At 45.5% G+C, this 12,345-nt stretch overlaps 1 protein-coding gene across 11 annotated transcripts in view; it reads left to right on the top strand.

Annotated features, from left to right (window-relative positions):
* The first annotated feature begins 356 nt into the window (after positions 1 to 356).
* Positions 357 to 12,345, top strand: part of HECTD4 (HECT domain E3 ubiquitin protein ligase 4) — a 192,062-nt gene continuing 180,073 nt past the window's right edge. For all 11 annotated transcript variants that reach the window (XR_007145911.1, XR_007145912.1, XR_007145913.1 and 8 more), the window contains exon 1: positions 357 to 699. Coding sequence is in view for 8 of the 11 variants with exons in the window: in XM_047828361.1 (XP_047684317.1) it covers positions 523 to 699 (177 nt within the window). In the remaining 3 variants the exon portion in view is untranslated. The remainder of the gene's footprint in view (positions 700 to 12,345) is intronic.

Here is a 12,345-nt window from a genome sequence, read left to right as displayed (position 1 = left end):
ACCTGAGTAGGCAGAGGAGGGGAGGCGGCGGCTTCTCCCGGTGGACAGCAGACCCAGGGCGCCCCCAAACGGCTAGGGGTAGAGGAGGCGGGGAAGGTCAGTCGGAGGGCAACACCGAGCCAGAGGCGAAGCACCGGTCCTGCAGACCTGCGAGCCCCTGGCGGCCCGGAGTGGGCGGGGCCAGGCGGGTGGGCGGAGCCTGTATTGTCCGCTCCGCAGGGCATGCCGGGAGCCCCGCCCCCAACATGGCGTCTCACTGACAGTTGGCTGCCGAGCGGCAGAGGCGGGTCCTGCTCCTCAGGGCGGCGGCGGTGGCGGCGGGGCTGGGGTCTCCGGGGCCGGGGGTGGGGGGGGATGGCGGATCGGACCGCCTAGGGCGGAGCTGCACAGGCGAGGCGGCGAGCGGGGCGCTGCAGGCGGGCGCGGCGGCTGCTGCTATGGACTGGTGATCTCGGCGGCTCCTGCTCGCATCTCTCCCGGGCCGGGCGGCTGCTCCTCACCGCCAAGCCCTCACCCGGGGCCATGGGCTCATCGGCGGCGGCGGCGGCTGCGGCGGCGGCGGCCGCGGACTCGGCGCAGTGGCTCTCGGTGAAGGAGGAGACCATCTTCCTGCACGACGGGCTGATCCGGGTCACCGACCTGGCCGAGCTGCCCAGCGAGATCCTCGGGGCCCCGGAGGCCGCCGACACCGACCTGGAGGTGAGCGAGGCTGCTCCCCGGCCTCGGCCAGCACATTAGCCCACCCGCCCCGCATCCCCGGCATCGGGGCCGTCGTCACGCCTCTGCCTCACCCCGACCCCGAGGTCCCCCGAAGGCTGCCCCCGGCAGGTGTGTGGGCGCGGGGCGGACAGGTGGGGGGCCGCGGCCGCAGGTCCGCAGCCCGCCCGCCTCCCTGCCGCCTCGGGGCCTCAAGCCCGCCGGGGACTGCGTTTGTGGTTTCATTGGGAACCTTCCGACACCCGGCATTTTATTAGACTGTCACCCGGCACGGCCTTCACGCTCTGGAGGAGCCACCGGCGCCTCCCCGGCTCGCTCGCTCCCCTCCCCCACGGACCCCCCGGACTCACTTCCAGGGCACACCCAGGTTGCTTAGCTCTGGGGACATTTTAATTTTAACGCTGTACACCTCGCCCTTTTTCATTCCCAGTTCTGTGTGGATTTTTTTTTCTCCCGGGGGAGGTTGGTGGCAGCTGTCGGTCCGTGATGGGCAATCCAGCAACTTGTCTGTGCCGTGCCTCGGATTGACACGGGCCTTTGTCAGGGAAGCGGGCGGTGTGGACAGCGAGGGTGATGCTTCAGGGGCCCTACGTTGCGCTCTCCGCAAAGGGTCACGGGCGCTTTAGGCCTCAAGGCCTTTTTTTTTTTTTTTTTTGGTGAGCTCGAGGGTCGCCGAGAAGCCGAGGCTTACGGGCCGTGGCAGGTGCAAAAGCAAATCTCCGCAATTGTGATGTCGGGCTTGGGGGCAGAAGGAAACCAAATATGCTCGGTTGATGAGAACTTTCCACCGACTTCACTTGGTTTCGTGTTTGCCCAGAGGTGAAAATACTGGCTGTATCGTTTCATCGAGGCCAGCCGATGCTGACGCTGCACCCCCTCCACTTTGTGGGATGATATTTTGATGTGTAGGTAGCACCGGGGGGTTCATGAAATTCTTAGTGTCGCAAGGAGGACTTTCTGGGGTAGGGCGCGTAGGGCGCGGGGAGGATGGCCTTGTCTTCTGGCTAAAAACGGAATGTGAGGAATCTTTTGTGTTTTGCGGTTTTGCATGCACTTTGGCTTGCAGCACAAGGAACGTTTATAGAAATGGATTAAAACCCATTACTGTGTGTTTCTGGAAACGGTAGCGATCAGATCGCGTTGGCCAAGACGCTTGGGCGTGCTTGAGATGCGAGTGCGTTCCCCTGTGTTTTGTGTCTGGATTTGAGCTGGAGCCTGCAGCATTCCCATTGTGAACTCTTAATTGACTTCTTGGCCACCGAAAAGGGAAGATAACAAGTTGGTAGGGAATTCCTAACATGGAATCGTAGTTTTATTATGTCTCATTTGGGCCTATTCTAGAAAAAGGAAGCGTCTGAGTGTCTTATGGGCTTGAAAACTCAAAGGGCATTATGCTATGATGGTGGAATCTTTTTATTTAATTGACTTTGTTGTATCTGAAATGTGGGAAGTGGATGCTCTTTGTTCCTTAGAGACTAAGTTCACAGATCCCACAATTTTATACGTAATGTAGTTTATTTATTTTCAGTATTAAGAAGGTAGGAGTAGTTAAAAATACCTGAGCTATTAAGTTGGCTTTCCTAAGATGTTTACTGCATAAATGTATTGAGTATTTGTCAGCTGTTTCCACAGAAGAATGATCTTCAAGAAAGAACCTCTCTGGCTTGGTGAATTTTACAACACTCTTAAAGAAAATGTAGGTTCTGACCTCTCAGAAACCAGTATGTGTATGGGTGATAAATATTTATGACTGTCAGTGGTGAAGAACTTTTTTCATTTCTTTCCACGTTATACGGGCTATATAGTATCAGTAGAAATGGATAGCTAAGAATGTTTTTGTGGCTATTAGATTTGTGTTTGTGTGGGCGTACTTGCATTTAGTTATTTAATGACAATCCTAAGCGTATCCTGTGTGTCAAACATCATCTTATTAAGTTCCCCAAAGGATCCTGGTAGTTAAATACTGTTACCCGTTGTAACAACTATAAATGTTACACCCACCGTACAGATGAGGCAAGTAAACGCAGAGTGTGTATGTGACTTGCTCAACATCCCCCACGCGGAGCCAGGACATTAACCCAGGTCTGTTGGTCTCCAACACATCTGCTTCTTATCATAATGTTCTGCTGTTTATCCATGCAGTAGGATACTCATATTTGTAATTATTTAAAATTTCGTCACTGGCTAAAGATAGAGTAGTGAACAGGTATCTTTAGTCCCTTTCTAGTAATGTGTTCTTTTTCATATTTGAGGAAGGTTAGAAGTTCATCACCTTTTTAAAACTGACTTTTGAAATGCTGCCACCCCTGCGAAGTCTTCCAAGCCTCTCCTTGCAGTGGACACCTGGCTAACCAGTGGCCATATTTCCACAGGGTTTTCTAGTGACATAGAGTCCTTCAGGTGACGGTTTCGGATCATGACAAATTTGGATTAAGCTGACAAATTTATGGGGAGCCCGGGTGGCTCAGTCAGTTGAGCGTCTGACTTTGGATTTTGGTGCAGGTCGTGATCTCCCAGGTTGTGAGATCAAGCCCCTTGTTGGGCTCTGTGTGGACATCACTGAGCCTGCTTGGGATTCTCTGGTTCCCCCCGCGCCCCACCACCTTTCTTCTCAGAAATAATTAAAAAAACAAACATTTAAGCCAACAAATTTATGATTGGCAAACTTAACGCATACGTGTGCAGTAACTGCAGTAGAGTCTCAGAACCTTGCAACAAGAAGGGACCTTGGAGATAAGTGCTTCCCTCATTTTAGAGAGAAGTTATCTGAGATCAGGAGAGGCTATGACTTGGTAGTGAAGCTAGTTATGGCAGGACAGACGTGTAGATCTTGGCTTTCCTGCCTTTGAATTCCACTGTTCTTTTCACTGTGTAAGTGCTGCTCAAAGTTAAATGTCAATTTCAAAAAAGAACCCATGCTACGAAGTAGATCAACATTGACTTAGCATTTTAATTTAAGCAAGAGCACAACATTTGAATTAAAATTTCTTCCTAGTTAATTCTAAACAGAAGTTTAGAATTTTTTTTTTTAAGGTTTTTTTTTTTTTTTTTTTTTGGTAATCTCTACACCCAAGGGCAGGTTTGAACTCATGACCCTGAGATCAATGCTCTTCCAACTGAGCCTGCCAGGCCCCCCAGCATTTATTTTTGAAATCAATAAATAGGGTGTAATCAACACATTTCTTCTTGGAAGTATTTGTAGAATTCAGCAGTGGGTGGGGCCCACTGTCCTGGGTGTTGAGGACACAGCAGAGGATAAAATAAAATCTTTGTCTTTAAAAAACTTTTATTTTAGTGGGAGGATATAGACAATAACCAGTAATCAAACACATATTATGTATATGTAATATGTCAAATGATGAGTGGTGTGGAGACAAGTATAGGTGGGTAGGAGGAATGGGGAGGAATAGGGAGGAATGGGGGGAAGGGCTCCGTTTCATGTAGGATGGGCAGGACAGGAAAGCACAAGATGGCATTTGAGCAGAGACCTGAAGGAGGAGAGAGTGAGTGTACCATATGGCTCCTGGGGAAAGTACATCCTAGACAGAGGACAGCAGGAGCCAAGTCCCTCAGAGGGAAGCACCCTCAGCATCCGTAGTTTGGTGCTCTGAGCCCAGGAAGCCAAGGGGAAGAGGAGAGTGATAGGAGATGGAGAGCTTGGGATGCAGATCGAGTAGGGCTGGTAGTTGAGGACCTTGAATCCACTGCCGTGTATTAGAAATGCAGAGTGAGGTTTCTTTGGGGTGTTTAAAATAGCTACCTGTGTTTATTTTAATTTTATGTTGTTGGCAGAAAGTGAAAGCATGTAGGAAATAATTTTTTTAAGTGTGAAATAAATATAAATTGAAGAAATTCTTAAGAACTTAAAAATGACAACTCAAATATTGCATTTTGCATTACGTTTCATAGAACGCTAGTCTTTTTGTTTTTTTAAGGGCATTTGCAAGAAAAAAAGCAACAGCTTATTTGTGGAAGTTCCAAAAGATTTCTGCTTCCTATCTCATTTTCCTTATAAACTCCAGCGGGGGCAGGCATTGCGTATATGGATGTTGACAGGGAAGCTAATTGACTGTCCCAAATTGGCCAAGATATTTTATACTCTACAGTGGAGCTTAATTTTGAACTCAGGCATTTTGGTTAGTGTTCTGGTTTTTCATTCTGTTTATAAGGACCCACCCCATACCTCCATACTCACACCAATTCAGAAGACTTGAACATGAATGTTCAGGGCAACTTTATTTGTGCTTGCCCAAAACTGGAAAAAACAATCTAAACATCCACCAAAAGGTGAATGGATAAACAAGTGCGATTTATACTGAGTGGAAGAAGCTAGACGAACAGGAATTCATCTTGTAAGATTCCACTTATATGAAATTCTAGAAAATGCAGACTCATTTATAGTGACAGGAAGCAGGTCAGTGGTTGCCTGGGGATGAAGGTGGGTTGAAAGGGATGGGAAAAGGGGTTATAAAAGAGCACGAGGAAACTTTGGGGTGATGGATGTGCTCCCTGTTTTGATTATGGTGATGGATTTATGGTTGTATATATACATAGGTCAAAACTCATCAAAGTGTACATTTTAATTGTATGCAGTTTACTGTATGCCTGTTTGATCTCACTAAAACAAACAAACAAACAAACAAACAAACAAACTCCACACAAGCCCAGTATGCTTTACTGATACTATCTAGGAAATGAACCAAGGCTCAGGAGGATTTTTTGTTTGTTGTTTTACTAAGTAAGGGAGGAGTTGATCATCTGGAATAAGTTAAGGCTTTCTTTTTTTTTTTTTTTTTAATGTTTGTTTATTTTTGAGAGAGACAGAGAGTGAGCAGGGGAGTAGCAGAGAGAGAGGGAGACACAGAATCAGAAGCAGGTTCTAGTCTCAGCTGTCAGCACAGATCCTGACATGGGGCTCGAACCCACAAACCATGAGATCATGACCTGAGCCAAAGTCAAGACACTCAACTGACTGAGCCACCCAGATGCCCTGGAATAAGTTAAGGCTCTGAATGCTTAGGATACACTCACATGAAACCTTTGAGATGATAATTTAGATTTATAAATGTTGATGTCTTCTCCTAGGAAGATACCACCAGCCTTTTTATCTTTTGGTCAGAATGCTTTGGAAGGGGCTTATTGTACTTTTATAGAATTCCAAATTCTCAATTGGGAAGAAGTAATGAATAAGTGAATAAAACTACCTTTGCTCACCAGTAGAATTAATTACCATGTAATTAATGAGCACTGAAAGAAGAGGGGCGCCCAGTCGGTTAAGTGTCCAACTTCAGCTCAGGTCATGATCTCATGGCTTGTGAGTTGAAGCCCTGCACAGAGCCTGCTTCAGATCCTCTGTCTGCTTCTCTCTATGCCCCTCCCTGCCCCCAAATAAATAAACTTAAAAAAAAGAAAGAAAGAAAGAAAGAAAGAAAGAAAGAAAGAGAAAGAAAGAAATGAGCACTGGAAGAAGAGTTGGTGAGCTTGGACAAATGGCTCAAGCAGCTCTCAGGTTTGGCTGGTTAGCTATAAAGTTAGAATGAGGTACCTGAGGACTGTGGGAGGCAGAATTACCTAGAGGTCAAAGTCAGGTTTGAAGAGTCAGACTGGGACTGAAGTTCTAGCTCTGCCCCTTACCGGCTGTGTGACTTTGGGCAAATGCCACGCCTTTAGTAATCCCTGGTTTCTTCTTCCACTGCAACTTCTCTGTCATCATTGTCCCCACCTCTACTTACCACCCTGACCACAGTGTCAGCATGTTGTGTGCCAGGCTCTGTGCCAAGCACTTGACACCCATGATCTCATTCAGCACTCACAAAAACCTTCTAAGGTTGTTACTATTGTTACCCTTACTTTACAAATGAGGAGACAGTGGCACAGAAATGAAGTAGCTTGACAAAGGTCATACAGTGAGTAGCAAAGCTGGTCTGACTCTAGCCCAGGGTCCAGGCTTTAAAATCATGTTTAACTGTCTCATCATCTGTAAGAGGAGAGCAATAACAGGGTTAACGTAAGGACCAGATAAGGAGGGATGTGCTTATTTATATACTTACAGTGTATGAACTGCCTTTATAAGGTGCTACATTGTTGGGAAGTTATTGCATATTCAGTCAGCTGAGCATTGTATATGAAAGCAAAACTGTGCCTTCAACAGGATTTTATTTTCTTGTAGTGGATAGTGGAGATGGTAGGGTTTTTGTGTGTGTATGATCCCTCTGGAATTTTCTTCCTTCCCAATTGTTTGCAGTATGGCTAGACAGATGAGATAACATTTCAGTTTTCCTCCAATTGTGTGTCCAAGCTCTTGCTAAATAAATCAGTTTTGATTATTATCTGTCTTCTTGGCTTCCATATTGACTGTCACAAAATGCCACCTGTTGGCCAGGGCTACTGGGTGGATTGTCATGCACCTGTTCTTTCCCAAGTAATAAGTTACCTGTGGTGATAATTATGAAAGGCATGTCAAGTCCCGAAAGGGCCCCGTGCTTTCTCCTCCCTCCCCTGTTTCCATCTTGTTTTACAACGGTACTTGTGGGATGAACACAAGGAGTGAGGTCTGCTTCCTAAGATGTTTAGTCAATAGTTCTAGACAAATGTAAATAACAGCAGGTGATCAACTATGGGACAAATGCATAGTTACTTCAAAAGGAAAGAAGACTGTGGATATTATATAACTACTACTTTGATCTTGAATTTTTTAACACAATTTATGTATCCATCAAACAATCTTTTTAATTTAAATTTAAATTAAGAATTTTTTTCAATTAAAAAAATTTAAAACGGAGGTGCCTGGGTGGCTCAGTCGGTTAAGCATCTGACTCTTTTTTTGTTTTTTTTAAAAAAATTTTTTTTTCTCAGAAAGTGGTAGTTTCTTTTTTTTTTTTTTTTTAATGTTTTTTTTATTTTTGGGACAGAGAGAGACAGAGTGCGAGTGGGGGAGGGGCAGAGAGAGAGGGAGACACAGAATCTGAAACAGGCTCCAGGCTCTCTGAGCTGTCAGCACAGAGCCCGACGAAGGGCTCGAACCCACGAACTGTGAGATCATGACCTGAACCGAAGTCGGACACTTAACCGACTGAGCCACCCAGGCACCCCCCCACCCCCGCCAAAATTTTTTTTTTAACATTTTATTTATTTTGGAGAAAGAGAGAGAGACAGAGCACAAGTGGGGGAGGGGCAGAGAGAGTGAGAGGGAGACACAGAGTCTGAAGCAGGCTCCAGGCTTCGAGTTGTCAGCCCAGAGCCCCACCCGGGGCTCGAACTCACAAACCATGAGATCATGACCTTAGCCGAAGTCAGATGCTTAACGGACTGAGGCGCCCAGGTGCCCTATCTTTTTTTTTTTTTAATGTTTATTTATTTTTGAGAGAGAGAGACACAGCATCAGTGGGGGAGGGGGAGAGAGAGAGGGAGACACAGAATCTGAAGCAGGCTCCAGGCTCTGAGCTGTCAGCACAGAACCCGACGCGGGGCTCAAACCCATGAACTGCAAGATCATGACCTGAGCTGAAGTCAGAAGCTTAACCGACTGCACCACCCAGGCACTCCAAGCATCTGACTCTTGATTTCAGCTCAGGTCATGATCTCATGGTCATGAGATTGAGCCCTGAGTTGGGCTCTGCACTGAGTGTGGACCCTGCTTGGGATTCTCTCTCTCCTCTCTCTCTCTGCCCTCTCTCAAAATAAATAAACATTAAAAATTTATTATTATTATTTGTTTATTAAAAAAAATTTTTAATGTTTATTTATTTTGAGAGACAGAGACAGAGCATGAGCAGGGGAGGAGCAGAGAAGAGAGGGAGACACAGAATCGGAAACAGGCTCCAGGCTCTGAGCCATCAGCACAGAGCCCGACGCGGGGCTCGAGCCCACAAACCGCGAGATCGTGACCTGAGCCGAAGTCGGACGCTTAACCGACTGAGCCACTCAGACGCCCCCTCCCCAAAATTTTTTAAATGAATACATGAATACATCCTCATAAAAAGTAGAAAAACAGGGGTGCCTGGTGGCTCAGTCAGTTAAGCATTCAACTTTTTAAAACCTTTTGGTAACATTTATTTATTATTACCATTTTTTAAATGTTTATTTATAATTAAGAGACAGAGAGAGAGACAGAGCATGGGAGGGGCAGAGAGAGGGGGAGACACAGAATCCAAAGCAGGCCCCAGGCTCTGAGCTGTCAGCGCAGAGCCTCACATGGGGATCTAACCCACGAACCGTGAGATCATGACCTGAGGTGAAGTCAGTCACTTACCTGACTAAGCCACCCATGTGCTGCTCGTTTTGTAACTTTTTAAACTAAATGGTATGTTTTAACCTTCCTATATCTCTCTCTATAGATCTACCACGTTTTTTTTTTTTTTTTACCTCGTTTTTCTTTTTTTTAAGTGCTGCTTGGGACTCCCGAAATACTGGTTTATTTAGCCATTCCCCGATTGATGGGTGTATTAGCTTCCTGTTGCTATACTAACAAATCATCGCAAACTTAGTGGCTTAAAACAACACAAATTTATTCTTACATTTACTCTTACGTTTCTGGAAACCGAAGTCCAGAATGAGTCTCACCGGCCCAAGTCCGCTGTGGGTACGTCTGGCTCCTTCCGTGGGTTCTAGGGGAGAATCTGTTCCCTGGCCTTGACCACAACCTCTAGTGGCTCCTTCCTCCGTCTTCAGAGTGTGTCAGTCTGGTCTCTGGCCTGTCATCACAGGTCTTGTTTAATGGGCTCCTCCAGCATCCCTTTTGTAAGGACCTTTGGAGTCCCCTTCCCCCCCAGATAATCCAGGGTAATCTCTCCATCTCAAGATCCTTAATTTAATCACATTTGCAGAATCTCTTTTGCCGTCCAACATCACGTTTACGGGTTCTGGGGATTAGGACTTAAATATCTCGGTAGGGAGCATTATTCAGGTTACCACAATGGGTATTTTGGTTGTTTTCAGTTTTTCACTATGAAAATTGGTCCTTCAGTACCTAGCTTGCATGTCTGTTGTGCACATGTTGGAATATTTCTCTCGAGTGGCTCCTGAGAAGTAGAATTGCTGGGTCATAGGTGACCATTTTAAGTTTTATTTATTTATCTTTTTAATTTTTTTTTTAACGTTTATTTATTTTTGAGGCAGGGAGAGACAGCATGAACGGGGGAGGGTCTGAGAGAGAGGGAGACACAGAATCCGAAACAGGCTCCAGGCTCTGAGCTGTCAGCACAGAGCCCGACGCGGGGCTCGAACTCACGGACCGCGAGATCGTGACCTGAGCCGAAGTCGGATGCTTAACCCACTGAGCCACCCAGGCGCCCCTTTTTTAAGTTTTAATCGATATTGCCAAATTGCTTTCCAAAGTGACTGTTTTAGTTTATACTCCTGAGTGACAGTGTTTGTTAGGACCCCTTTTCCTTACACCCTCATAGAGATTATTCTAGAACTCATGGATTTGCTTGATTTTTATTATTTGCTTAAGCCAATGGCTTTTGCTCTGTAAGAGGAAGCCAGTAGATGTAATTGGGTACCTGGGAATGCATGCTGAACCATGGTCAGCTGAAAGAAGCCAGAGTATTCTGTTAGTGCTGCCTCGCTGTTATCCCTTCGCTTCAGAGGACCTCTCTTGTGGCTTGGTCTTCCTTGTCTTCTGACATCCACTCATTTTGGTCAGTAATCCAGTTAGTCAGACCATGTGCATATTTAGGCAGGACAGAGCAACTTCTTATTTTGATGATCTGGGGATGCTGAGGCCAGCATTGCCAGGGAGCTCCCTGCTCTGGGAAGAGACACCTTGGCCCCTGAAGTGTGTTCTTAGTGCATGGTAGTTGTTAGGTAGACTGTTTCGACTCAGATTGTCTTAAACTTTTCTTTTATGTGCAGCTACTTCTCTCTCCTTTTCTTTTTTTTAAACTGTATGAAAAGGGGCTCCTGGGTGGCTCAGTCGGTTGTGTCCGACTTCGGCTCAGGTCATGATCTCATGGCTCATGGGTTCGAGCCCCACATGGGCTCTGTGCTGACAGCTCAGAGCCTGGAGCCTGCTTCGGATTCTGTGTCTCCCTCTCTCTGTGCCCCGTCCCCGCTCATACTCTGTCTCTCTCTCCCTCAAGAATAAATAAAACATTAAAAAAAAAAATTTAAAAACATAATTTTTTTTAGGGGCACCTGGGTGGCTCAGTTGGTTAAGTGTCCAACTTCAGCTCAGGTCATGATGTCATGGTTTATGAGTTCAAGCCTTGCATCGCGGAACCTGACTGGGACTCTCATTCTCTCCCTCTCTCTCTCAAAATAAATAAATAAACTTAAAAATAAAAACTTTATTTATTTATTTATTATTGTTATTTTTTAAAGTAATCTCTACACCCAACGTGGGGCTTGAACACATGATCCTGACATCAAGAGTTGAATGTTCTACCAACTGAGCTAGCCAGGTGCTGCCTAAAGACATAATTTTTAATGGCTACATAGTAATTTATAAACATAATTTTTAGTGGCTACATAGTAATTTATTGATGTACTATAGTTGTCTTGTACCTTACTGCTTTCTCCTCACATCTGCTATTTTTTTTTTTAAGTTTATTTATTTATTCATTTATTTAATCTCTACACCTATTGTGGGGCTTGAACTCACGACCCTGATCAAGAGTGATCAAGAGTCACATGTTCTTCCAGCTGAGCCAGCCAGGCTCCCCACATCTGTTATTAAAAAAAATTTTTTTTTTAATGTTTATTTTTATTTTATTTATTTATTTTTAAATTTTTAAAATGTTTTATTTATTTCTGAGAGACAGAGAGAGAGAGAGAGAGAGAGAGACAGAATATGAGCGGGGGAGAGGCAGAGAGAAAGGGAGACATCCCATGAAGCAGGCTCCAGGTTCTGAACTGTTACCACAGAGCCCAACGTGGGGCTTGAACCTGTGAACCACGAGATCATGACCTGAGCCAAAGTCGGACGCTTAACTGACTGAGCCACCCAGTTGCCCCTAATGTTTATTTATTTTTGAGAGAGAGAGAGACAGACAGACAGAGCACGAGTGGGGAAGGGACAGAGAGAGGGAGACACAGAATTGGAAGTAGGCCCTAGGCTCTAAGCTGTCAGCACAGAGCCCAGTGCGGGACTTGCACCCACGAACTGCGAGATCATGACCAGAGCCGAAGTCGGAGGCTTAATCAACTGAGCCACCCAGGAGCCCCAGCCACATCTGTTATTTTAAAGATAATTCCAGGGGCACTAGACTGGCTCAGTTGGCTAAGTGTCTGACTCTTCATTTCAGCTCAGTTCATGGTTTCATGGTTTGTGAGATGGAGCCTCACCTTGGATAATTCCAGCTTATAGGAGGCCAAATTTTTTTTAGTGTTTATTGTTATCTGTTTGGTAAAGTTTGGTAAATTATACATTTGTAGTAATTATTAGTGTGTTTCTGCGGTCCATGACTACAGGCAGTTTATAATTTAAGGGGATTTTTATAGTGCTGTATGATTCCTCTCCCGATAATGTTGAATGTTTCTGTGGAGCTTTGAGTTTATAAAGTGCTATTAAGAATAATTGTAGAATAATTAATGTTCCATGATGGGACACTTGGGGTGGACACGCTTGAATCCCTCGTGTTTCTACTGAAACCTGCGGTTGGCTGAATTACTAGGTCATAGCACAGT

Source organism: Prionailurus viverrinus, chromosome D3 (genome assembly GCF_022837055.1).
Source record: "Prionailurus viverrinus isolate Anna chromosome D3, UM_Priviv_1.0, whole genome shotgun sequence".
Lineage (NCBI taxonomy): Eukaryota > Metazoa > Chordata > Mammalia > Carnivora > Felidae > Prionailurus > Prionailurus viverrinus.
Note: the sequence above shows the minus strand (reverse complement) of the source record. Positions and strands in the feature narration are given on the sequence as shown.